Source organism: Myxocyprinus asiaticus, chromosome 48 (genome assembly GCF_019703515.2).
Source record: "Myxocyprinus asiaticus isolate MX2 ecotype Aquarium Trade chromosome 48, UBuf_Myxa_2, whole genome shotgun sequence".
Classification (NCBI taxonomy): domain Eukaryota; kingdom Metazoa; phylum Chordata; class Actinopteri; order Cypriniformes; family Catostomidae; genus Myxocyprinus; species Myxocyprinus asiaticus.
In genome coordinates this window covers 16,692,393-16,720,353 of record NC_059391.1, presented here as the reverse complement: position 1 = coordinate 16,720,353, position 27,961 = coordinate 16,692,393, and the positions used below count along the sequence as shown (strand labels likewise).

The 27,961-nt window shown below is 38.3% G+C and overlaps 2 protein-coding genes and 1 long non-coding RNA gene across 3 annotated transcripts; 1 reads left to right on the top strand and 2 right to left on the bottom strand.

Annotated features, from left to right (window-relative positions):
- Positions 1-938: 938 nt before the first annotated feature.
- On the bottom strand, positions 939-5,370 carry cpa5 (carboxypeptidase A5). The gene is made up of 11 exons (XM_051692359.1): positions 5,208-5,370; positions 3,935-4,016; positions 3,406-3,540; positions 3,198-3,296; positions 2,558-2,659; positions 2,276-2,374; positions 2,037-2,147; positions 1,833-1,923; positions 1,511-1,710; positions 1,335-1,419; positions 939-1,195 (listed from the first exon to the last, which is right to left on the bottom strand). Exons 1-11 carry the CDS (start codon positions 5,270-5,272, stop codon positions 1,008-1,010), a joined length of 1,257 nt encoding a protein of 418 aa, XP_051548319.1. The 5' UTR covers positions 5,273-5,370; the 3' UTR covers positions 939-1,007.
- A 3,634-nt stretch (positions 5,371-9,004) lies between these two features.
- LOC127437526 (uncharacterized) lies at positions 9,005-10,008 on the bottom strand. The gene is made up of 3 exons (XR_007896576.1): positions 9,799-10,008; positions 9,507-9,544; positions 9,005-9,298 (listed from the first exon to the last, which is right to left on the bottom strand). It is a non-coding gene; the product is annotated as an uncharacterized LOC127437526 (long non-coding RNA).
- Positions 10,009-10,025: 17 nt separating this feature from the next.
- On the top strand, positions 10,026-26,895 carry LOC127437525 (testin-like). Its single transcript, XM_051692511.1, has 7 exons — positions 10,026-10,199; positions 14,533-14,618; positions 17,405-17,981; positions 20,134-20,562; positions 22,567-22,782; positions 22,918-23,076; positions 24,433-26,895. Exons 1-7 carry the CDS (start codon positions 10,173-10,175, stop codon positions 24,625-24,627), a joined length of 1,689 nt encoding a protein of 562 aa, XP_051548471.1. The 5' UTR covers positions 10,026-10,172; the 3' UTR covers positions 24,628-26,895.
- The last annotated feature ends 1,066 nt before the right edge of the window (positions 26,896-27,961 follow it).

The window sequence follows — 27,961 nt, the reverse complement described above, 5'->3', positions numbered from 1 at the left end:
CATCACTATCAATGGAGCACCAGTGGAGAGAGTCAGCAGCTTCAAGTTCCTCTGTGTCCACATCACTGAAGAACTCACATGGTCCGTCCACACTGAGGCCATTGTGAAGAAGGCTCACCAGTGCCTCTTCTTCCTGAGATGGCTGAGGAAGTTTAGAATGAACCACCACATCCTCACACGGTTCTACACCAGCACTGTAGAGAGCATTCTGACTGGCTGCATCATTGCCTGGTATGGCAACAGCACCGCCCTCAACCGCAAAGCACTGCAAAGGGTGATGCGAACTGCCAGACACATCATGGGAGGTGAGCTTCCCTCCCTCCAGGACATATATACCAGGCGGTGTGTGAAAAAAGTTTGGAGGATCATCAGAGACTCCAGCCACCCGAGCCATGGGCTGCTTTCACTGCTACCATCAAGCAGGCAGTATCGCAGCATCAGGACCCGCACCAGCCGACTTCAGGGGGGGTACAGTGTATTTTTATTGTATACAGTCTTCTTATTTTGTGTATACTGTATATTGTATATTATTTTTATTGTACAGTCTTCTTATTTTGTGTATACTGTATATTGTATATTATTAGGAGTACATTGTATGTTGTGTTGTGTAACAAGATGTGTAAACTGTGTTATATGTAAATCAGATGTTTATTGTAAATGTCATACTGCTACGTTGCTTGGAACTGCACCCAAGAATTTCACCCACTGTTGCAATTGTGTATATGGTTGAGTGACAATAAAGGGATTTGATTTGATTGATTTGACTGTGAATATAATGTAAGCTGTATAGTGAAAACTACCTAGTGTGTTATCCTGTATTATATTTTCAAGCAAATTCATTAGTATGCATGTTTACAACTATTGTCACACATCTCAAACATATCGTATATTTCAATTTTTACTTAATTTATTTTAATACTACATTCATCAGACTGTGGTTCTTTTGGTTGTTTTTTATTCATATTCTTTCATACACTTTGACTCACTGGTGAAATTCAATTGTATGTTTAATATGGATTGTTCTTGGTGTGCTCCATGATGGCCATCAAGGCTAGCCAGGTCTCCTCAGCAGTGGGGACGATCTGATTGGCAGGCAGGATAAAACCATAGCGGCCAGTGTCTCTCAGCTCAAAGGTGTAGGAGTATTTGATGCCCTGGTCATATGTCCAGTCGATAGTGCCTCCACTGGCTTGGTCTGATACAAGAGAAATGGTTAGCACTAAGACCAATTCATAATTGAGCCATAGCAGATCAGGTGCAAGTAATTTTTTTTAGCCCAGAAATTTGTTAATAGAGCCAATACATTGGTTATGTATGAATCTTGTTGAACTTACAGATTGTGGTAATGATGCTGCCATATGTGTAGCGAGTGTTATACAAAGACTGCAGTTCAGTGATAGCCTTCCTGGCAAGTTCATGCTGAAGAGACAATATAGAATTCATTGTAAATATTCTCAAATCCAAATCCAAGTAAAAAGTATCTAGAATAGTGTCTTTTTGACATGCATACCAGTTCTGCCTGGTCTTTGGCAGGAGTGCGAGTGTATCCGTATGGATAGAGGAGCATCTGGGAATAGCTATGAATGGACACGAAGGACTTGATGTTGCCATGAGATTTCACAAAGTCTACAATGGCCTTGACCTCTGGCTCAGAGTGAGCACTAGGTCCACGGTAGGTCTCGGAGCAAGGACTGCTGCTGGAACCTGCCCCTGTAAATTAAAGACAGAGCAAAGAAAGCATTACATACCATTTGATTCACCAAAACACAGAGCAACCTCCCAAATCTTGTAAGTGCCTTAGAAATTCATCTGCTTTCGCAAAAGCACCTCACCTCCAAAGCCAGCATCCCAGTTCCTGTTGGGGTCAACTCCAACACAGCTGGAGCCAGGGTTTGGCTTTCTGGTTTTACGCCACATGCGGTCCTAAACCAAACGAACAACCGTATTCCACAATTAAAGGGTAGCCAGTGACATATTCTCATAATAATGAATTGTTCTATTAAACTGAATGTGCATGCAAGGTCTCTAAAACTCACTTTTGTCTGGGTGTATTGGTAGCCGTCAGGGTTGGTGATAATCTCCAAGTAGATATCGTAATTGTTAAGGATGTCGGTAAGGGCAGGGTCACGTCCGTAGTCGGTCACAATCTGCACAACAAAAAAATGTTTTTTGGTCAATTGCTATTTCTTTGAAGTAACAACAAATCTGTTCCCTTCATTTATAAAAAGTATATTGAGTAGTTTGTATTTGCTGACAGAAGCATGAATTAACTAACCTTCTTGGCAAACCAGACTCCACTGGCCTGAGTGACCCATTCTCTGGAGTGGATGCCAGTGTCAAGCCACATACCAGGACGGTTCGCTCCAGTGCTGAACTAAGTGGGACAACATGAGCTCATTATGAACAGATGGAAATATTGACCTTTCCTGAAGTATAATTAATTATATGCACTTCTAAATCTTTTGCATTTTAAATATTGTTATAAGTATCTGGCCTGGTAAAAGTACAGAAGTTTAATGAATATCTGAAGTGACTAATATTTAGGTTTGTAACCTACCCTCAGGACGTTCAAGGGGCGACCCTCATAGCTCTGACCGATCACAATTTTGCTAACCAGATCACTGTGCTCTGCCACAAGCATGTCCATGAATGAGTAAATCTGAAAATAGTGTGGTGATGACCAAATTATTGATTATGTTTTGTGTAAAAAGTGTTAAAAGATACAAAAAGACATTCTTTTTCTTCTTTCGGCTGCTCCCATTAGGGGTCACCACAGCGGACCATCCGTGATCCGCATATTTGGCTTGGCACAGGTTTTATGCCGGATGCCCTTCCTGACGCAACCTCCAGTGGCTGGGGGACTCTCACTCACACCTATGGGGCAATTCAGAGTCTCCAGTTCACTTAACCTGCATGTTTTTGGACTTGTGGGGGGAAATATGAACACCTGGAAGAAAACCCATATGAACACGGGGAGAACATGGAAACTCCACACAAGCCCAGTTGAGCTGGGACCTTCTTGCTGTGAGGCGACAGTGCTAACCACTGAGCCACTGTGCCACCTTACATACAAAAAGACATTGAAATTCATAAAAATAAACACATACAAAACACATACATACTGTACATCATATAGTGCTTTTTGAGTTCAATGTCTTGCAATGCTATTATGTAAATTAAAGTTGTGCACCACTCACAGTGTTTAGGTTATGGTAGTTGGTGTAGACAAAATCATCTGTATTTCTTGGAATAACATGAGATTTCAACATCTGACGTTGCTCCTCATCCAGCAAATTCTTATGGTACAAGAAGGAGAAGAAGAATGCCATAAAGAAATGAAAATTAGTTCAAGTTAAGTTTATGAGTTCTGAATGTTTTTCAGGTACATCTTTAAAATATTCCCACCTGAACATCCTCAATCATGACAAGATACTCTATGTGATTGTATGCCAGGAAAGCTCTGACAGCCTGGAGACTGTTGAAGGGGACACGAACATCAATGGGCAGAGACTCACGAATGGGCTCCATCCAGAAGTCCAGCTGAGGGGAAAAAACATGCAGATTATATTAAATTATTATTATTATTTTATCAATTTTATTGGGTTAATAAAAAAAAAAAACATTGTGTTTGTGACTTGTCTTTTTGGCCTATGGTTTATTTTTAGAACGTCTGCTAAATCTGAAGTTCACAATTTCAGATGTGTATATCTAATGCATAGGAGAAAGATGGAAAGCGTAGATTGGTGTGGATTATTGTCTGTAAGGAATGTTCATGTAAATTGAAGCTTTAAGTTCAGACATGCATGATCAAAATGGAGTTTGAGTAGCTCCCAACTTGTATAAATTCAATACATTAGCATTAATTCCTAAGATACCACTCTAGTATTATTTAAATGACACCTTTATTCCTTCAAATCTGAAATTTGAGACTAACCCCAAGATGTCCTTGTTCAGAGAGCTCCTTCAGGAGAGTGATCTGAGCCTCATTATTTGCCGTGATCCGAAGAACCTGGTGTCTGCAAAGACATCAACACAATCTTTTAGAATGTCATCCCAGGATTACTCCCCATGTTGTTATGATGACATGATCTTTGGCTTTAGAAATAGTATGCTGCATTTGTTTCCAGTATGTTGCATGTTAAAGAGGAGTCAATAAACAATTGGGAAGTTGCACTTTGCTACTTCAGTTTGACTCCAATGTATTCCAGCAGTCACTATATCATATGTCTTATGTAAACATGTTAAGACAGGCTCCTACATTAACCAAAAATTGGATTTGATTCAGCTAATGTAAAATATAAAAGAGTTTCTGTGAAATATGTTGCCTTGTCAACAATTCTATCAACTTCTGGTGCATTTGAGAAGTTGGAGGTCAGCTGAAGACAAAATCAGTTAATTTGCCTCTCAAAAGTCTTTTTGCCATTCACAGCCACAAATAATAAAGTTTGCAAATAAAACATTTGAACCAGTAGCCCTTAATCTTGCAACATGAACAATCAACATTACGAGCAACCCTTTATGTTCTATGAATGTAGCTGTGACCATGATGAAACTTCCTTCCCCTTTGCCTAAACACAGTGAAAAAATGACAGCTTCCACCCTGAAATAAATACACAAATCTCTTGTCAATATCATGTTTTTGCCCTCTTTTGGTGCATAAGCATGCAGAATTGTTTGTCCTACCCTGACCAGAGCATTTCTTTTTTTATTCCAGTCCAGTTTTTATTTTATTATCAATATTTTATTTTTTAAAAGAAACCCATTTCACATGTCTCAGACAGTTTGGTGTATACAGTTACACTGAAAAAATTTATTAGAATATCTGAACATACTGAATAGAAGATAAATTGACTTGAGACGCAAAATTGCATAATATACAACAATAAATTGGAAAATGAATTGGCGAATAAATATTAGGTAATTTGGCAACTTTTTCTTGTTTTAAGCATAAATATAACATAATTTAGTGAAGTTTGTGCTTAACAACAAGAAAAAAAGTTTGCCAATGGGGTAAGAAAAAATATATATATAAAAAATAAACAAGATATATTCTCTGTAATATTACATTATTATTATTATTATTATTATTATTATTACTTAATTTGGCTTCTTTAGTAAATCTGTCTTGTTTTACTTATTTTTAAGACAAAATTTTTGATTAAGAAAATTATTTTTTGCAATGCTGAAAACACGATTTAATGACTCACCCCTCAAAGGTTTCTTTGCCAAACACGGCCACAAACAGAGCAGTTAGAACCAGTAGCCCCCTCATCTTGCTGCATGGAGTAGAACTTTTCACAGCACCACCCTTTATATACTACAGTCTTATGTGGTTATGACCTTGTTGTTGAAGCACTAACAGAGACAGGCAAGCCTGCTGCTTCAGTTCCCACAACCTTATACAATTCTAATGTTGGATTATAAGCACTGAGAGCCATGCAGCTGTTTTCCTCTTACTTACAATAGCAACTCAAAGAACATTTCTGTATTTACTGTTTTAGGACATTGGTTCAGTGTCTATTGAGAACATAGTCTGCAAATTCTATATTAACATTAAGGCAATCAGTTTACCATATGTCACTTTCACAATCCTAATTGATGCAGTCCTGATGATAAAACAGAGCTAAAAATAGAAATGATTGCTTTTTATCAACTAAGTGAGCTTAGGGATAATTCCACCCAAATGATGTCACAAAATAGACTTAATGTCATGTTCTTATTTATTATTTTAAATCTTTAATGTGATTCACTGACTGTTGTGTTGACTAAACTGTAAATTCAAGTGTCTAGTACAATTCTCCTCAAGTGCAACCAAAGTTTGTTATGTTTTATGAATAAAGTCTGAATAAAGATGCATTTTATATAAGACTAATTCTCTGGAGTGGATGTGAGTGCAGTGCTGAACTGAGTGGGAAAATTGAGCTCATAATGAGAAAAAAAAAAAAATGGAATCAGAAACCATACCAAACACATTTCATCCAAACCATGTTATTGCACAATAAATCCTCATCAAGTTTCTTTGAAAAGGTTTTGACACTGAAAAGACAGAGGCTGAGTTTGATGTAGAAAATGCAAACTAATTCAAGTTCTCACAGTGCTCAGGTTATGGTTGATGCTGTATACATTGGTAGTTCTTACAATGGCACAAGATTAACATTAAACACATTTTTGAGAATTTGGTGCAATTTACTCAATACACAGACTCTAAATTCACTTTACAGAATTGTCTTAAAGAAATTGTTTGAAAATCAAGTTATAGTTACAATAGGCATAATATTTCACCAATACTGCATGTAGATACAGAACACAATCATCACCATTTAGCCCTTAAAGGAATATTTAACCCCAAAATGAATATTCTCTCATCATTTACTTAACCTCATGCCATCCCAGATGTGTATGACGTTCTTTCTTCTGCAAGATTTTTAGAAGAATATCTCAGTTCTTTAGGTTAATAAAATGCAAATCAACGAGGTCCAAAACTTTAAAGCTCAAAAAAATATAAAGACACCATAAAAGTAATCCATGCGACTCCAGTGGTTAAATCCATGTCTTCAGGAGTGATATAAAAGGTGTGGGTGAGAGACAGAACAATATATTTTTTTCCCTTTTTCGCCTAATTTGGAATGCCCAATTCCCACTACTTAGTAGGTCCTCGTGGTGGCGTAGTGACTCGCCTCAATCCAGGTGGCGGAGGACAAGTTTCAGTTCTGAGACAGTCGATCCGCGCATCTTATCACGTGGCTCGCCGTGCATGTGGAGGCTCATGCTACTCTCCGCGATCCTCGCACAACTTACCACGTGCCCCATTGAGAGCGACAACCCCTAATTGCGACCACGAGGAGGTTACCCCATGTGACTCTACCCTCCCTAGCAACTGAGCCAATTTGGTTGCTTAGGAGACCTGGTTGGAGTCACTCAGCATGCCCTGGATTCGAAATCACGACTCTGGGGTGGTAGTCGACAGAACAATATTTAAATATTTATTTTTACTATAAATCTTCACTTTCACTTTCACTGTCACATCTCAGTCTATGGATCACCAACCACCAGAGGGTGCCATCACCAGAATATTGAACTTGCCTTACTTCCAGTCTTTTCTATATAAAGGTCATGTGTTTGTAACATCACGTTGCAAAATATTGCCAGTTATTTCACTGCCTTACTGAGTGTTCATCTTACTGTTTGACTTGTTTGGTTTTTGGATTACCAAGCCTGTTTCTCTTGACCCATGTTATTGGATTTCTGTTTTGGATTCGTTTGCCTGTTTGACTGCCTTCATGTTGTATTAGACCAATGCCTGGATTCTAACTCGGTGTCTTGCAACACGGTTGGACTTGTTTGCATATTATACTGCTCTCACGGTTTAAGTGATTACACTACAGACATTGATTTTGATTATTTTCTTACATATCAATCCATCTGCTTGGATTACTCCTTCAATAAACCTCTGCAAATGGATTCTCAACCTGCTCACGTCTCAGATATGTTACATTCACATTTTTTTGTTTTTCTTAATTTCTTTTTTCTTCATATCGCCACCTACTGGGCAGAGAGGAGAATTTATAGGGAAAAAGGACTGAAATATTGATCTGTTTCTCACCCACACCTCACTTCTGAAGATATGAAATTAACCACTTGAGTCATATGGATTTCATTTATGCTGCCTTCACGCTTTTTTTTTTTTTTTTTTTTTTTTAGCTTAAAAGTTTTGGACCCTGTTGAATTGCACTGGACCTACAGAGCTGAGATATTCTTTTTAAAATCTCTGTTTGTGTTCAGCAGAATAAAGAAAGTCATACACATCTGGGATGGCATAAAAGTCAGTAAATGATGAGAGAATTCTCAGTTTTGGGTGAACTATTCTTTCAAGAAAGGCACTTAACCACAGGTTGCTTTAGGGTGATTGTCCTTGTACTGTAAAAACTTTTGCAACCATGTTGATATAACAGAGCTAAATAAAGAAATGTCCTGCTTTTTATTGATTGAGTAATACCTACATCCAAGATAAGACAGGAAAAACACACCCAGCGTCTGATTATATTCACAGACATTATGCTTGTCATGACTCGTGACAGTTTAGCAAACAAAGTACAACCAACAATTCTGGCTTCAGTTTTTATTTAAAATTCCAAGTACCACCCTCACTGAAATTCTGCTTCTCTACATTTGATCAATAATCTGAGTAAAGTAATGAAAAAAAGTAATAGTTTTTGTTAATGAATGGCAGCACAAATCTTTAATAAAACCCTAAAAGTGAGGGAGAGAAGCAGGATTTATGATGTCTATTGAAAATCTTACTCATACACCACCACACCCTTTCCACAACCAACACCAACACTGCATAAACCACAGCTTCCTCTATGAAACAAACACATACATCTCTTTAAAGGGATGGTTCACCCAAAAATGAAAATTCTCATAATTTACTCACCCTCATGCCATCCCAGATGTGTATGACTTGAAGTGGCATTCAACTGATCATAATGTATAGTCAGGACATTACTGATGTAAAAAACAGCACCATCACTATTTGAAAAAAGTCATTTATGATCAAATCTAGACAGACCCCATTTCCTGCAGCCATCACTTCAACACTTTATCCTTGAGTAATCATGCTGAATTGCTAATTTGGTACTAGAAAATCACGTGCCATTATATCAAACACTGCTGAAAGCTATTTGGTTCATTAAATGAAGCTTAACATTGTCTTTTTGTTTGTTTTTGAGTTGCCACAGTATGCAATAGACTGGCATGTCTTAAGGTCAATATTAGGTCAATAATGGCAAAAAGGAAACAGCTTTCTCTAGAAACTTGTCAGTCAGTCATTGTTTTGAGGAATGAAGGCTATACAATGCTTGAAATAGCCAAAAAACTGAAGATTTCATACAAAGATGTACACTACAGTCTTCAAAGACAAAGGACAACTGACTCTAACAAGGTCAGAAAGAGATGTGGAAGGCCAGTTGTACAACTAAACAAGAGGATAAGTACATCAGACTTTCTTTCTTCTGCTGAACACAATGAAGATTTTTAAAAGAATATTTCAGCTCTGTTGGTCCTCACAATGCAAGTGAATGGGGAACAGAAACTTGAAGGTCCAAAAGAGACATAAAGGCAGCATAAAATTAATCCATATGACTCTTCTGAAGCGATATGATATGTGTGGGTGAGAAACATATCAGATACTTAAGTCCTTTAATGAAAATCTACACTTTCACTTTCACTTTCACATTCAGCTGGTTGTGGCTGGTCAATCCCTGCATTCCAAACAGGATAAATCCCCCTCCGGAGGGCACTTTGAAGGGAGAACAATCATGATAGTCATACTGTAAGATCGCTTCAAACAGAATTTCCAATAAAAATTACTTTAAAAATGAGTTGCTGTTATTTAGCCCCACACCTTTCAACCCTCCAAAGCTCTCTTAAGGGAAAAGGGCATAGGGATGAACACTTCTGAATGGAACGCACCCTAAAATGGAGACTGATAGTAAAACGGGACTTACCCACAAACTGCTGGAGTCCATGCCAGCTTGAATGCATGCTGTCATTAAAGCAAAAGGGAGTTATACCAAATACTAAAATAATCATGCACTTCATATACACATATATATATATATATATATATATATATATATATATAGCTGGCAAAATAGAGGCGTTTTCACTAGTGGTCACAGTCTTTTGGACCCCACTGTTTGTATAAAAAAAAATCTAAAAGAATTTTAAAAAGTTTTAAATATATTTATTGTTACAAACACAATATAATGACTTTACAGTCTTTGAGGTGAAATATACCACTATTCTACAGGTCACGACTGTCTGAGCTGTAATAAGTCACTGGTATTGCTGTAGTTGCGGGTTCCTTTCCATAACATCACTTAATCCATAAAGATTATTCTAGCAAAAGAAGATTATGCTTCTCTATCCGTGATAGTTTCACTTTGGAAATATATCATCTCATGCGTGGCTCTGATTGGTAGTTTAAATTCTCTGCTCCTGTTGGTTGAGAAACGCACATTGGAAATGAGCGGAAGTAATGCAGCATGAGTGAGGTCTGAAGCTAGAGGGACAGAGGTGTTGGAAACTGTCCTGTGCAAGAAAAGAGTGTCCGGACAGTGAAAGTTGCCGGTGGGAATTGTCTCGGCGCTGTTTTGACAAGCTCAAGAAAAATGGAGATCGAGAGAGAAATAAAGAAGGTAAGCCTATTATATCCTGTGACTGGTCACGGTCTGAAAGGTTAGTTGAAAGAGAGAAAGATACGGCAACGCCCTAAATCTAAACCCACTGCCATTGTTATACAAGGCGAAATATTTTTTGGCTATACAACTGTGCCACAGTCCAGGGCATAGTACTGAAAAGTACTGAAAATTACAAAGCACTTGGTTACATTTATTAAGAATAGGAAGTGGTTAATTTACAGGAAGTAAAGCATAGAAGATTCAGATACTTTTTTCTTTTGGTATTTTATTTATTCATGTATGTATGTATTTTATTTGGCTTTGTTTGTGTTATATATTGATTTTCTTCCCAATTTGACAAATAAGCTATTATGGTTTGTTATGTTTTCTTCTGCAAAGTCATTCATTTGTCTTACATGAGGAGCAGTGTTGGGTAAGTTACTCTAAAAAAGTAATTAATTACCAACTATTAATTACATCTTCTACAGTGTAATTAGATTACTGTACTAATTACTCTGTCTGAAAAGTAATTGCATTACTTATTACTAATTAGCCAAGTAATTCAATATTCTAAAACCCATATCAACCTCGACCAGATGAAAAATACAATGATAGACATGAAATTTAGTCTATACAGTATTTAACACAATTACACTAGCAGCCAAAAGTTTGGAATAATGTACAGATTTTGCTGTTTTGGAAGGAAATTGGTACTTTAATTCACCAAAGTGGCATTCAACTGATCATAATGTATAGTCAGGACATTACTGATGTAAAAAACAGCACCATCACTATTTGAAAAAAGTCATTTATGATCAAATCTAGACAGACCCCATTTCCTGCAGCCATCACTTCAACACTTTATCCTTGAGTAATCATGCTGAATTGCTAATTTGGTACTAGAAAATCACGTGCCATTATATCAAACACTGCTGAAAGCTATTTGGTTCATTAAATGAAGCTTAACATTGTCTTTTTGTTTGTTTTTGAGTTGCCACAGTATGCAATAGACTGGCATGTCTTAAGGTCAATATTAGGTCAATAATGGCAAAAAGGAAACAGCTTTCTCTAGAAACTTGTCAGTCAGTCATTGTTTTGAGGAATGAAGGCTATACAATGCTTGAAATAGCCAAAAAACTGAAGATTTCATACAAAGATGTACACTACAGTCTTCAAAGACAAAGGACAACTGACTCTAACAAGGACAGAAAGAGATGTGGAAGGCCAGTTGTACAACTAAACAAGAGGATAAGTACATCAGAGTCTCTAGTTTGAGAAATAGACGCCTCACATGTCCTCAGCTGACAGCTTCATTGAATTCTACCCGCTCAACACCAGTTTCATGTACAACAGTAAAGAGAAGACTCAGGGGTGCAGGCCTTATGGGAAGAATTGCAAAGAAAAAGCCACTTTTAAAACAGAAAACAAAAAGAAAAGGTTAGAGTGGGCAAAGAAACACAGACATTGAACAACAGATAATTGGAAAAGAGTGTTATGAACCCCACTGAGCTTTTGTGGGATCGGCTAGACTGTTAGGTGCATGAGAAGTGCCCGACAAGACAGCCACATCTATGGCAACTGCTACAGGAAGTGTGGGGTGAAATGTCACCTGAGTATCTGGACAAACTGACAGCTAGAATGCCAAGGATCTGCAAAGCTGTCATTGTTGCACATGGAGGATTTTTTTATGAGAACTCTTTGAAGTAGTTTAAGAAGTTCTGACATTTTTTTTCAAATTGTAATAGTAATTTTTCACGTTATTAATGTCCTGACTATACATTGTGATCAGTTGAATGCCACTTTGGTGAATAAAAGTACCAATTTCTTTCCATAAGAGCAAAATCTGTACATTATTCCAAACGTTTGGCTGCCAGTGTACATCAGAAGTAACTGTAATTAAATAATTGAAAAATTAAGAGTTATCCCTTACTTTACTTTTCTACCTTTCCCGTCTCTCTAGAGCTGGGGAGAAAAAAATAAAATAAAAAAAGAGTAGAGGGAAAGGGCAAGGCGGAGCAACAGTGAGAGGGAGAGAGAGAAAAAAACTTGCTCGCCGGTTCCCAGACATGCCGTCGCCTGGTCCTCGATCACTCCTCCACCCTCAGACAGACAACAGCCGCTCCTCCCTGGGCGGACCGGAGCAAGTCCTCCGACCCCTGGCAGATGGAACGCCCCTCTGAGTTCCGGCGGCCGGTAGGGAGCCCCTCCGCCCCTGGAAGCGGCTCCACCACTCCAGGCGGCCGGCAGTGAGCCCCTCCTCCCCTTGCAGATGGCGGCCTTTCCTCTGCGTCCAGGCAGCCGGCAGCGACGACTCCATCCCCAAGCAGACGGTTGCGGCTGGTCCTTTGGGCGGACGGCAGTGGCGAGGACTCCACGACAGGGCTTCGGCACCAATGTAACAAGGAGGAGGCGGGAACCGGCTGAACGGTCAAAATAATATTTAATGAAACAAACACAACACAAACGCACACACGGCGGCTGCATGTGGCTCTCTCTCTCCCAAACTGCCGCATCCTGATGCACTTATCCCTCTCCTCGGCTGATTAGCCCGATTGGGGGCCAGGCATGCACAGTCACTGCCCAGCCCCGCCCTCCTCCTCATCACAAAGACATTTTTAATGTTAAAGGCAGGATGTTTAGGTCAGGCGTGTGACAGATGGAATATTAGGTTTACTTTTTCTTTCTGATTAACTTTTGTGAATTATGCAAAAGAAAAAAATATAATATTACAATCGACTTTTTAAAAGTGATGAATTGAGACATACTCTCAGTTCTCAGAAGCATAAATCTAAGGTGTAAGATTTTTTAAACACTAGGTATAAATATTAATTAAAAGTTTATGAACCAAAAAGCTGAAATGGGCCTTACAATCTTTCAGTGCAGAAATCTGCCAGATCTTCTCAAGAGGGGTTGTTCTGTATTTTAGATCTATCTAGGCTGAAATTATGTTTTTTACTTCTTCAAACAGGAGATGTGCAGAAGTCCTCCAGGCATTCTCTATACTGATAAATACTTGACCTTATAAGGCTGTCTTCCAGCACAGGGGACAAACTGTTGAGATTTGAATGAATGTTATAAAGTAAATACTGAAAATCTTGTGAAGTAATTGATTTCAGCAGTTCATGTTTCTGAAATACACATTGCACATGTTTCTGCACATTGTGTTGGATGTTAAAATAGAATAATAGAATATTTTTTTCTTTATCAAAACATCATGTAAACTATGTCCTTCTTAATATTAAGTATTTTTATTTTTTTATCTGCAAGTCTGCAGTTCTATGGCATTTTTAGAGACATGCAATTGATCAGGTATTTTTTTATTTCCTCTTTATGACATTAGCCTCTTTATGATCGCGTATTATGAAAAACAGACCACAGAGGAATGCATTTTAAGCTTTGAAAGTAAACTCAGACAGGTTAAAGGTTTTTTTCAAAATCCAACAGAAAGTGATGTATCATTGATACATTAGGTTGGTCTTGTCTTTCTTGCATCTATTAAACCACAAATGGCCAAAACCGGAGAAGCAGCAGAACCAAATCTTAAACGAATAGTTCACCCAAAAATGAAAACTCTCTCATCATTTACTCACCCTCATGTCATCCCTGATGTGTATGACAGACGAACATTTTTAGAAGAATATTTCAGCTCTGTAGGTCCATATAATGCAAGTGGATGGTGATCAGAACTTTGAAGCTCCAAAAGCACCTAAAGGCAGCATAAAAGTAATCCATATGACTCCAGTGGTTTAATCTGTCTTCAAAAGCGATCCAATCAGTTTTGTTTGAAAATAGACCAAAATGTAACTGTACATCTTGCCAAAGAAGTCTCTTGGCATGATCATGATTTCAAGCTCGATAACACTTCATATTGCGTGACGCATGCACAGAGCACTAGATGGCGCTAGGATGTGTAAGGAGACTGCTGGTGTCAAGATTTTGGTCTGTCCTCATGCAAAACAGATTGGATTGCTTTTGAAGACATGGATTCTGGAGTCGTATGGATTACTTTTATGCTGCCTTTTATATGCTTTTGAGAGCTTCAAAGTTTTGGTCACCATTCACTTGCATTGTATGGACCTGCAGAGCGGAGATATTCTTCTAAAAATCTTCATTTGTGTTCTGCAGAAGAAAGAAAGTCATACACATCTGGGATGGCATGAGGGTGAGTAAATGATGAGAGAGTTTTCATTTTTGGGAGAACTATTCCTTTAAAACCTTGGCTTACCTGAAACTTTTACACATTTCTTTGACTTTTTTTTCCAAGCGCTGGTATTTCTTTCAAGAAATGCAAATGTAGTTGTGCTGAAAGCATTATTTGCTTATGTGTCTTAAGTTTGTACTGTTTTGGCAGATAACCCTGGGACATGAGATTGGAGCCGGAGCAGCCTGCCTGAAATGCAAGGACAAGTGTGAAGGCTTTGATCTTCACTTCTGGAGGTTCGTTTCTAAAAAACAAATGAGTGACTTTTCTAGAAATGCTATGAAAGGGATAGCTCACCCACAAATTAAAATTCTGTTATCATTACCTCACCCTCACGATGTTCCAAACCTGTATACTTACTTCCTTGGAATGCAAAATTTTAGCTTCAGTCACCATTCACTTTCTTTGTATGGAGATGCAAGGAAAGTAAATTGCGAGTCTAACATTCTATCTAACATCTCCTTTTATGTTCCACGGAAGAAAGAAAGACAGATGGGTTTGTAACAACATGAGGGTGAATGACAGAATACTCATTTTTGATGAGCTAGCCCTTTAAAACTCATTTATGTGACTTCCATGTTTTCTCCACTTTTGTAATGGCAAATTGAACAGCATCCAGTTACAGTACAGTAGCTTTCAGACAAATATGACCGGGAAAGGTTGTGTTCTGTGTCCTGTGGGAGAACTCTGGCCATTTTCTCCATTTGGCCAGTTTTCCTGAAGAGAGAGCCGCAGGTGCCAGGATGCTTTTCCCAGAGCTCCATCACTATAGCAGTGTTGCATGCCATTCCCAAGTGCTCTCTTGTGGTTTGAGGAATTCTTTGAATTAAAAGAGGTTAAGGGTGGATGCAGATCCTGTGATCCAGAGAGGCACCCACTTCCTGATCTTTAATCTTTAATGCACAAGTCTTTTTCTTGTAAATCGGTTTGGATGAAGGCGTCTACTAAATAGTGATGGGTCACAATGGTCAACTATCATCCAACAACCAAATTTTTGTGTCAGTTAGTGTGGTCGACAAGTTTACATAGATATATAGATTTAGTTTTATATTCATTTTTTAGTTTGTGTTTCAATCAATTCAATAAAACAACTAAACTAACTAAATAAGGGAACTTTTTGTGGTGGGACAAACAAAGATAGCTCTGTTCATCTCAAGCCACAGAATTCAGTCAATTCAAGATACTGTTTTTTTCTGAAAGTTTGGAGCATTAACATGCTGAAACATTTAAGGCTTCTTTGGATTTTGTGGCTATGATTTATGTTGTAACAGTTGCCAAAGGGCATTATTCAATCTCTTTGGCTTTCATTGATAGGTAAAACAGCTAAAAGTGTCATTAAAGGAGCCATATCCAACACTTTTGTTTCATTTTATTTTTTTCCTTCAAGTCTATGTTAGTCAAGGTTTCTTGAACCAAAACCAGCCGTAATTTAGCCGTAATTCTTGACCATTTTCCACCCTCTCTCTAACCTATAAATTAAACAGGCTTGCTACTTTATCTTTGACTTGTTCATGTAAATGGGTCTGAATAACCAGTTTTTGTGGCTTAGTTTTCATAAATAGTCTGGGTGGATTTGGAAGGTAGCTGTTAATCAAAATCTTTCATTTCAAAAGAGCAGGGAAAATCCTCTTTTCCATGATATGTCCCCTTTAAACTTTGCAGTCAACTTGCACTCTTAACAGATAAACAGGATAATCTTTATGTTGTGCTAATAGAACAGAAACTTACAGAATCTTCTAAAAATCCTCTAAAAGTCACTTCTTGTAGTGTTTCAGTATGTAGCCCACACTGTTCTTTACCTAATCATTGAATATCTGTGCATGTCATAACCTGACATGTGCACAGCAATCCAAATTAGTGATAAAATACTAAAAAATTTTATTTGGTTTGCTTCCCATAGATGTTGACTGTGTTTTGGAATAGGGATGGGAATCAGTGGGACCTGGCTGTACAGTATTATATTATATTATATATCTGCCTCACAATACAATAATATTGCAGTTCTTTATAATAAGTGTATAGTGATTAACAGTTGTGATATATTGTGATCTTTTACTCACATGTTTTGCATTTTGTTCAAATAGAAATAGTAGTGTTCTTGACCTAATGTCATAGTATGTTTTGTCTTCTCAAACACTTTCACTCAGTGGTGCTCAATTAATGCTGAAAACATTAAATACAAATTCTTGGCATTAGAATATTTATACAGTATTTTAATTGTTTGAAATAAAGTTTTTGTTTATTCCTTCCACCTTAATTTAAAACTAAGGCTGTCAATCGATTAATTTTTGTAATCGAATTAATTACATGACATGCCGATTAATTAATAGAATTAATAGCAATTAATCGCATACATCATTATTTGCTAAGCCCCCAAATAAAGATAATTCATATAAATAATGCATAATAATTCAAATATGTATAAATATAATATGTAGGGCCTATAATAAATAAATAATACAGATTGAAATTCAGTTTTTCATAAATTGTATTATTGTGGCAGATGAATAAATCAATGATTAAACAATACAAAAAGTGGCTTACGAACTAAATATTTTTATTTTTATTCTCATATCATTGAACAAGCCTACAGTTGACAGAAATCTGTTTTGCATTGAGTTCGTCAGTGTGTCCAGTTCTCACAGTGATCGTTATTGCGTTCCGTCTGCACTATTTTTAATTGTCGCTCTATGTACATGTGCGTGACTCAGATGGATCCGTTTGGAGTGTCTCGCTGGTATTCGTCGTTATAAACACTGCATTTTTAGGAAGCTGTGTCAAGTTAGAAGTAGTTGAAACTTTGAATATTGCATCTGAATATTCCTGTATTCTGTGCTTCGCCCACCTTGTGAGGTTTGTTGAGCCGCATTCGTAAAAACAGATGTATTACAAGCTTGAATTGCTCGCCTCGTATGGTAGGAAATCTGTATTTTTATTATGGAATTTACCTACGCGTTATTTTTTCTATATCTACGCACTAAATTAACGTGTTAAATCAAGTTTTTCCTTTAACTTTTTACAGAAAGATTTGCCGAAACTGCAAGTGCGGCGTTGAGGATCACGATGTGCAGCTAGAAACAGAGGAAAATAAGAAGGTGGGGAAGCTTTTCGAAGACACCAAGTACACAGGACTCATAGCCAAGTTGAAGAGAGATGGCATTCCCTCATACAGAGGCAACCAAGTCACCATCTGCATCCCATCCCCCACCACCAGCACTGCTGCTCCTTTTCAAGCTACCACTTATATACCTGGATCCAGCCAGACCTCCATCCCGACTGCACAGCCTCCCCATGCCCCACCTGCTGTCACCCCAGGAGCTGCAGCCCACACCCATGCTGGCCCAGGAACAGGCCCCAGTGATATTCCCAGAACTGGCCATGCTGCTGCCACAGGAAGAGGCCCTACTACTGCCCCAGGAACTGGCCCCACTGCTGCATCAGGATCAGGCCGTACTCTGGTCTCTTCCACTGCTGTCCCAGCTAAAGGGCCTGGTGCTGCCAGTGTTATGGTTGCAACCCCCACCGCAGTGCCTGCCAAGACAAATGTGGTCAAGTCCGTCACCTATGAATGGGCTCCACCTGGGATCAACCAAAGCTTGGTGAGTCTCTCTGTTTTGTCTAAAAGATGCTGATCTCCATTCTACCTTACAAAGCTACACATTTTAATTTAACCATGGCTTGTGGATTATATAATAGTTTAGCTCTATTTTTTCCGAACCTGAGAATAGGTGAGGCAAATCTTTCCATCTCTGGACAGATCATTGTCCAAGTGCCCTGATTTCAGTCATAACTCAGTTTTGACAAAATGTATAGTTACTGTGTTTTGCATTTGAAAGATAGCATAGTGTAAAGGTGGATTTTGATAGATAGATAGATAGATAGATAGATTATCTTAAGATATTTTCTTGTTTATATTTGTTTTATTTGTTTATTTTTTTAGTTTAAGTGTGCTATGGTGTCTACATCCACTAGAGGTCACTGTTCTCCACTTCTTTTTTTATGAGACGCTACAATGTTGGCTTGCAGTGGCTAGACATAAATGTTGTCAGAAGTTTTGCACATTAAGTTTATTTTACATTACTGGTCTTATTTTGTGCTGTTTATCAGACCACGTTATTCCAAAAAAAAATTAAAATGATTACTCAAAATGTAATAACTCGCCTTCACCCATTGTTTTCAGCTATTGTAGTAATTCAATCTAATACAGCCTTTTTAAAATCTTGCCAAAAGTTAAAGCATCAATTTAATGATGGTTAATGTAATAAAAAAATAGTAAAAGCATCTTGAAAAAGCATCTTTAAATCAAAGCCCTCCTATTGTCGTAGGGTCATTTTTGACCTGGGACAGGTAAAGAATAGGCTAAATAAAAGGCTTCATTTTTGGTACTTGAACTAAATGTTGTGAATTTGTCAAGACCATCAAATCAAACAAAATAAAAATAAAATAATTTTTTGTGCATAACTGTTTAAGAGAAATAATAATTTTAAACAAATTGCTCCTTCCATTGTCTTAACAGGTCAGTCTTGACCCTTATGGGAAGAACCAATACAGAATACAGGAATATTGAGACACGATTTTCAAAGTTTCCACTACTTTTAACCTTCAGACTTTCTGTATGTTTTACAGCTTTGAACAGTTTTTTGAGCATCTGTGAATTAAATACGACCTAAAAATATTTCAAATCATCTCAAATTTAGCCCCTGGACCTGTACTGTTCTCTAGCTCCCCCATCTGCTTTACTGGGTACTGCATCTTTCCAAAAAATTGCACAAGTTCCTCTCAAACAGAGTTTGTGTACACATGCACATTGTCCACACACATACATACAGGGTTTTATTTTTTTCTTTTACAGTTTTGAACAAGTAATATGTTAGTAAATAAGTTAATTAACATGAGTTTAGATGATGCCGTACATGGGGCTAAAGCTGTACCAGTGGTAAAAGTCCTATTGCATATAATTTTCTCCTGAAACATTAGATGGTAGAAATAACTATTTCAGCACCTTCCTAAACCCCTGTAACACTGCAAAAACATAGTTTGACATTAATGGAAAGGAATGGATTTGTTGCAATGGACGTGAAATATGGGGCCATTTTGACTGCTGGAAAAGGCAATAGAGATTCATTTGTGAAACAGGGATGTACTAAAACTCTTAAATGTACACTGTTGATTGTCTACAAGCAGAATAAATCAGAAATTATTTTAATATAGTTGAGATATTATAAAATGCCAAAACAAATTGAAATAAATGTAAATTGAGACATCGTCGGTCAATGTTTGGTAAGTTTTTAAACTCTATCATTACACACTTTGGGACCTCAATAAAACAGTTTTCTGTTAAGGGGGATCTTTAGTGTTGTTTTACACTAGTCAAGAATTTATACATTTTGAATGGTTTTCAGTATGGGACAAAAGAAGGGTGCAGTTTTGTAAGACAGTAAGAGGGTTAAGGGTAAACTTGACCTTCATCCTCCACATCTGGGACAAAAAGCCTCCTCAATGAACGGGCACCGCTGCTGTTTCATGAGAGGAGTAGTTCTCTATAATCAGCTGCAAAGGTCTGGCTCCTTTGTGGGATGAAATGCCTACTTTCTACAATCCAATCAACTCCCGATGGATAATACCAAGTCCCAGCCATTTAGTTTTTCTCATTTCCAATATGTGAAACACTTCACATATTGGAAGTAAAATGGGTTGTGAATGGCATTTCATGTTGACTTAAACCAAAATGTGTAATTTCTCTCCTCTTAGGCTCTGCACTACATGGAGCTCCTTCCTCCGGAGCGGCGACCCATCTCTGGTACGGCGGGAGCAGATTACCGTAAGAAGCAGATGGCCAAACAACTTCCAGAGCATGACCAAGACCCTGAGTTCTGCCATGAACTTTCTCCTGGTGAGGTCAAGCAAATGCAGCAGTATGTCCGCAAGTACAAGGACGAGGCATTGGGCATAGGCGACATCACGTTGCCCGAAGAGATAGGAAGACAGGCGGGTCAAGCTGGGGAAAAGGGGCCTCGAGGTCTGGTGGCTGGAGGCAAGCCTGCTGCTGGAACAACAGGAAGACCAGGAAGTGGAATTGATTCAACACCGGGAGACAAAGGTGATGCTGTTGCTACCATGGGAAAGGTTGGCGCCCCAGGGGCTGTTGGGACTTCGCAAGGTGGACCTGTTGGTAATTATGTAAGTATGCCCTGATGACTTTTAGAAGCTAAATGCACATGCATAAGGTGGCTTGCAAAGCCATAATTCCCTTTACCAAACTTTAGTTTTTAACAAGATTTCTGCTCATAAATGAACAAAAACAAGGATATGTGGTAGTAGGAAATATTTTATAATGTTTCCTTTGAGTGATGCACGTAACTCCACCTTGTTCTAATGTGCACGTTGTCCCTGTAATGAGCATACTGAAAGTCGCTTTTGATAAAGTGTCTGCTAAATATACACTAACTGAGAACTTTACTAGGAACACCTGTACATCTACATATTCATGTTGTTATCTAATCAGCCAATCATGTGGCAGCAGAGCATTTCATAAAATCATGCAGATATGGCTCAGGTGCTTCAGTTAATGTTCACATCAACCATCAGAATGGGGAAATCACAGTGATTTAGACTGTGGCATGATTGTTGGTGCCAGACGGGCTGGTTTGAGTATTTCTGTAACTGCTGATCTCCTGGGATTTTCATGCACAACAGTCTCTAGAGTTTACTCAGAATGGTGCCAAAAAACTGGACCAAGCTGACAAAGGCTACGGTAACACAGATAACCACTTTGTAGTGAGCAGAATAGCATCTCAGAATTCACAAAATGTTGAAACTTGAGGTGGATGGGCTACAACAGAAGACGACAACCTTGGGCACTTTATTAGGACCATAGTGTTCTTAATAAAGTGCTCTGTGAGTGTGCTTACAAATAGAGACTGATCGGTGAATGTTGCATGTCACGGGTATAGTTTTCATTATTAAATAGCTTGTGTAACCTTATTAAATGATTATCCCTTTATATCTAAATGACTCATTGTCTAATTTATAGTACTTTAAATGTCACCATCCATTAAATAAAAATCCCATTTAGAACTATCCAGCAGCAGTATTTGTTTCCACCACATGTGCACCAGCGGGATACTTCTCTTTCTCCAGTTCTTATCTCCTGATTAACATGAGAGGAGTCCAGAGTCAGCCAAGCCTCTGTTAGTCAGGCAGTTGGAATGAACATTTTGTTGTTCCAGAGAAGATCATCATAAATTAGCACACTTAGACCCTGCGGTTATGTTTGAGCTCTGGTGTTTTTTTTGTTTTTTGTTTTTCGAAATCTAGTATAAGCGGTTGAATTCTCAGGATGAAAACATATATGCCATCAGCCTGATGCTATTGAGTATATTTTAATGTCTTCTATTTGCAATTTTCATTCTGAAGTTCAGCAAATTTCTTGTACTCTCTTTAGGTTTGCTCAAATCCCAAACCCAAGTATTAAACTTTGGTGCATATCAGGCTTAAAACCACTGAGAATACTTTAGCAAATGCATGACATGCTAAAAACACTCAGAATCACCACAGCAACCGTTTAGCGGCACACGTACAAAAACAAAACCACTAAGTAGAACACCATAGCAACCGCATAGTAACATGCTAAAAACACTCAGAACACCTTAACAACTGCATAGCAACACGCTAAAAAACACTAGAATACTCTTAACAGCCACATAGCAATGTGCTAAAAACCACCCTGAACACCCTAGCAACCGCACAGCAATGTGCTAAAAACACTCAGAACATCTAAGCAACCGCATAGCGACATGCTAAAAAACACTGAGAACACCCTACCAACCATATAGTGACATGCTTAAAAACATTCACAACAGGGGGGCCTGGGTAGCTCAGCGAGTGTTGATGCTGACTACCACCCCTGGAGTCGCGAGTTTGAAGCCAGGTCTCCTAAGCAACCAAATTGGCCCGGTTGCTAGGGAGGGTAGAGTCACATGGGGTAACCTCCTCGTGGTCGCGATTAGTGGTTTTCAGCACACTTTAGCTCAGCACACTTAGCAACCACATAGCAATGCTGTAGCAACCACCACAGCAAATTATGCATGGGAAAGCACCAATCACAATTTCTTCAATATTAAAGTCAAGTTTTCCATTGATGTTTCTGCCAATCTTATCCCATCACCGGATCTCTGCCCACAGTCATGCCACCAGTGCCAGTTGCCCATGAAGAAGGGTGAGCCAGCGGTTTTTGCCGAACGAGCAGGCTACGATAAACTCTGGCACCCGGCCTGCTTCGTGTGCTGTACCTGCACTGAGCTGCTGGTTGACATGATCTATTTTTGGAAGAAGGGCCAGCTGTACTGTGGCCGGCATTACGGAGACAGTGAAAAGCCAAGATGTGCAGGTTGTGATGAGGTAAGAGGGGGCGGGAGTTTTAAAGGTTGAAACAATAGCGAATGCAGTTTTATAAACTGCTGTTAAATTGTACTTAAACACAAGTGGCTCAAAGCATGTGGCAAAAGAAGAAATGGTGTGTATGTGGTCTTCCAGCTCATCTTCAGTAATGAGTACACCCAGGCCGAGGGCCATAATTGGCACCTGAAGCACTTCTGCTGTTTTGACTGTGACTGTGTGTTGGCTGGAGAGACCTACGTCATGGAGAACGAGAAGCCTGTCTGCAAACCCTGCTACATGAAGAACCACACTGTGGTAAAGACAAGAAATTGCTCACCCTTTCTGTCTCCGTCTCTTTCTGTCTGCTTTTCTACTGCATGTGTATATTTATAATATACACACGAAATAGGTATTTTGTTTAGGCTAATATGCAAATAAATTATGTAGCATATAATAACATTTAGCTACTCGTCACAATTTACCTACATACTGTATATATTTTACTAAAATATTTAAATGCTCTGAATCAGAGTTTTTAAACTAACCAGTTTAAAAATATCTGTTTTAACATTCTTATGCTTTCCAAGATGGATGGATTGAAAGTTCAAATAAAATGTGTATTAAAAGAATGTTTCCGGATTAAATACAAGTTAAGCTCAGTTAACAGCATTTGTGGCATATTGTTTATTTTCACAGAAATAATTTCTTAATTTTATAAAAAAACAAAACAAAAAACATTTCAGTTACAGTAAGGCACTTACAATGGAAGTGAATGGGGCCAGTCCATCAGTAGTAAATTGCACACTGTTTCAAAAGTATAGCCACAAGAAGTAAACATTATGCTTGTTTAACGTGATTTTAGTGAGATAATCTTTTAAAAGTTATACGTATATACAGTATTATATAAAGTCTAATATTACAACCCTGTAATCCTGGTATTGCATAAAACTGTCCCGCTTTGTTGTAAAGCCCTTCAAACAACCAAACAATTTCACAGCTAGTTTTACAACCTCTCACTTTGTGCGAGTGTCATTCACGTCATGCCAAAAATGGAAAATAATTACAGCAAAGGCTTGGCTATTAAAACTAACAGGCTCTGCATGTGTTTGTCAGCCATGTTAGTTCAGGAGCAGGTGAAGGAGATTAAGGAAGTGTCAGTGACATGATAATCAGAGTAAAGGGAGGGCAAAGGCACTCTTAATGGAGCCGTGTGATATCAGACACCACCCTTCCCCTCTCAGCATCTGCCAGTCCTCTGACACACAGCTATTATGACTCATCTGTTTGATATTGGCTTAGAAGGGAAGCTTCCCTCCAAGTAGATCAGATTTCTGGCAGTATTTTACACTACAGTGACCATGTTACAGATAACATGTAAATCAAATTCATTATAACAGCAATAACAATGTATTTAGTGGTGGTGTGGCATAGTTGCTGAAAGTTTAGGGCTTGTTACCTGAAGGTTGCTGGTTTGAGTCCCACTAGGAACACGCCAAAAGCCAGTTCCATGTAAAGTCCAAGAGTTTTGATTATGGTCACAATCATTTGCATTAGTTGTATTACTGCGATCGCATATGTATTGTTACAAATGAATACGTTTAATCTACTACTCCCTGTGAACACACAGTTGATGTTATGTGAATGTGTGTCCATGTCCCTCTGCTTTCATAGTGTTGTGCAGCCTGTCAGAACCCCATCGAACCTGAAGCCCAGCGCGTATCCTACGGAGAGCACCACTGGCATGCCGAGCCCCAGTGCTTCCAGTGCTCCTGCTGCACCAAGTGCCTTGTGGGCCAGCGATTCATGGCCCTGCAGGGAATGCTGCTCTGCTCTGTGGAGTGCAAGAAGAAGATCTTAGCTTCCTAAAGGAGCACCCTGGAATTTCACTTATGTGAAAAAATTGTTTGAGCACTGCAAGCCAGTATTCCTTTTAAAGCAAATGGTCATCCAAAATGAAAATTCTTTCATTATTTGCTCGCAATCATGTCCTTCCAAACTCGAATGTCTTTTTTCTTCTGTGGAATACAGAAGTCGGTATTTTAACCTTTTCTTTTTCCAATGACTGTCAAGCTCCATAAATGTAAAAAAAAAAAAAAAAAAAAAGCATTATAAAAGTAGTCCATAATACTCTGGGTGAGAAAAAGACTGAAAATTAAGTCTGAAATTCAGTGATAATCTTCACCTCCAGTGTGTTGTTAACATTTACCCTTTTGTAATAATCATATATATATATATATATATATATATATATATATATATATATATATATATATATATACACACACACTGTACACACATATATACAGTACACAGTTTTAAATGACATGAGGGGGAGTAAATAATGATAAAATTTCTTTTTTTGGTGAATTATTCCTTTAAATGAGACAAGCTACAGCAGTTCACATCAGTATACACTGCCTTAATCTTCTTTAATTGAGAAAATTAATGTATTTGTATGACCCATCAATTTTCATGTTCTTCCAAGCCCTCATTTTATATGATTGTTGAGAAATAATAAGCAATACAGTGGAGCAGCTAATTGTGATCTAACCTAAAAAGTCATAAAGGGGCAGTTCATCCAAAAATAAAAACTCCCACACTTTTTACTTGCCCTTATGCCATCCCAGATGTGTATGACTTTCCTTATTCTGCAGAACATAAACAAAGATTTTTAGAAGAATATTTCAGCCCTGTAGGTCCATTCAATGCAAGTGAATGGTGACCAGAACTTTGCAGCTCCAAAAAGAACATAATGGTAACATAAAATTAATACATGTGACTCCAGTGGTTAAATCTATGTCTTCAGAAGCTAAATGACAGGTGTGGGTGAGAAACAGATCAATATTTAAGCTTTTTTTTTTTTTTTTTTTTAACTACAAATCTCATTTTCAAACAGCCCTCCTAAGTGCTCTTCTCTCCCGAGAGTTGTTCTTTTGTTTTTGGCAATTCACATTATTCGTGCATATTGCCACCTACTGGGCAGGAAGGAGAATATATTGTAAAAAACTTGTCACCCACACCCATCATATCGCTTCTGAAGACATGAATTGAACTACTGGAGTCTTATGGATTACTTTTATGCTGCCTTTATGTGCTTTTTGAGCTTCAAAGTTCTGGACCCTGTTGACTTGCATTGTGAGGACCTACTGAGCTGAAATATTCTTCTAAAAATCTTTGTTTGTGTTCAGCCGAAGAAAGAAAGTCATACACATCTGGGATGGTATGAGGTTTTCATATTTGGGTGAACTAATTCTCATTATTTTCTCACCCTCATACTATCCCAGATGTGTATGACTTTCTTTCTACTGCAGAACAGAAATTAAGATTTTTAGAAAAATATCTCAGCTCTGTAGGTCCATCCAATGCAAGTGAATGGGTGCCAACATTTTTACTCTAAAAAAAATCACATAAAGGCATCATAAAAGTAATCTATATGACTCCAGTGGTTAAATCCATATCAGAAGTGATATGATAGGTGTGGGTGAGAAACAGATCAACACTTAAGTACATTTTTGCTTGAAATTCTTCCTCCTGCCTAGTAGGGGGCGGTATGCATGAAGAATGTGAATCACCAAAAACACAAGAAGAATGTTAAAGTGGAGGCTGAGCAGGGAGGAGAATTATGATCCGTTTCTCACCCACACATATCAAATCGCTTCTGGAGACACTGATTTAACCACTGTCATATGGATTACCTTTAATCTGACTTGTGTGATTTTTGGAGCTTGAAACTTTTGGCACCCATTCACTTGCATTGTATGGACCAAAAGAGCTGAGAAATTCTTCTAAAAATCTTAATTTGCGTTCTGCTTAAAGAACATTATGCACATCTGGGGTGTCATGAGGGTGAGTAAATGATGAGAGAATTTTCATTTTTGGGTGAACTATTCCTTTAACTGAGATATCAGCTTGACATGGCAATGTCTTTATTAATAATTTAGTATCAATAAACAGAAGCAATGAAGGCTTTTGTTTGTTTTTGTTTTGTTTTTTGGCTACTGAAAAAAAGTCTTCCTCGTTCACTTCCTTCTGTGCTTTTTTTCTTCTTTAAATTGCACTTTATTTTTCCCTTTCACTCTGTAATCCAATAAATGTTTTGTAGTAATATGGGTGAAATTTTCCATGTTTACTAATGCTCCACGTGTGGTTTATCAATGAATTCAAATATCCATCATTACTGTGACGGAGAAGTTTGCAATCTCAAGGGACCGTTTTTACCCTTAAGTTGATACCTTTTTCACACCATGCGTGTTGTCTTGCACTTAGCTGTGGAATCTGGGCACAATTCAAGGAAACCTGGATCTATGAGTCTCCATTGTCTTTAATGGTAGCATACTCAAGGCTATGACGTACTTTCCTCCCATCTTAACTGGCTCAGGGAGCTCAAGGGGGCTCGGCTATTTCACCTCACGCCACACAAGGGTGGAGTTTTCTAAGAGGGAATTCTTTCCTTCAATGTCACCCTCACACTGGAATTTGAATGGTGTTTTCCCTTGCAAACACAGAGTGCGTAATAACACACATGCTCAAACACTGCCTGCTAAGCACTTGTTTTACCCGCGAGCGAGAGACGATCTGTTGATTTGTAGCACCCCTGGGGTGATGAAAACCAGATGCAAAGCAGTTCTGCTGCTTAGTGAAATTATAGCAGAAGCACATGAAGGGTCAAGACGGGTCGGGGACACTTTCCAAAACCCTGCAGGATTTAGCTGGTGAAATGTGATAGCCAAGGTGTTGGAATCACACCCATTATTTATGAAATTGTTGAGCTAGTTTGTTACAGACACTTGAGAAATGGCAGTATTGCAAAAACCCATATCACTCAGTCAACCTCTAATCTTAAAACCGGAGGGGACTTGTCCACTCAATGTCTATGGTGGTTACTTCCTGCCTATGACTGTTTTTGTCGTTTTTGTATTATTGATAAGGGGATTCACGTCTCTCCAGCTTGCCTGTGTTTTGTTGGAGTTGTAGAACCTAAAATAGACACTTGTTTTCACAGCAGTTAACGTGAACACCTGTTTCCTCTGCGTCCATCTAGCATTACTAGTCACTTTCCGAGGTGGTCCAGCAGGGGGCGCTCTTTCAACTGCAATTTACAATCTCCTGAAAGTTGTAAATGATTACCCTCATTAGTATGGTAAGGTACCCCCTCCCCCCAATGAAAATTCTCTCATCATTTACTCACCCTCATGCCATT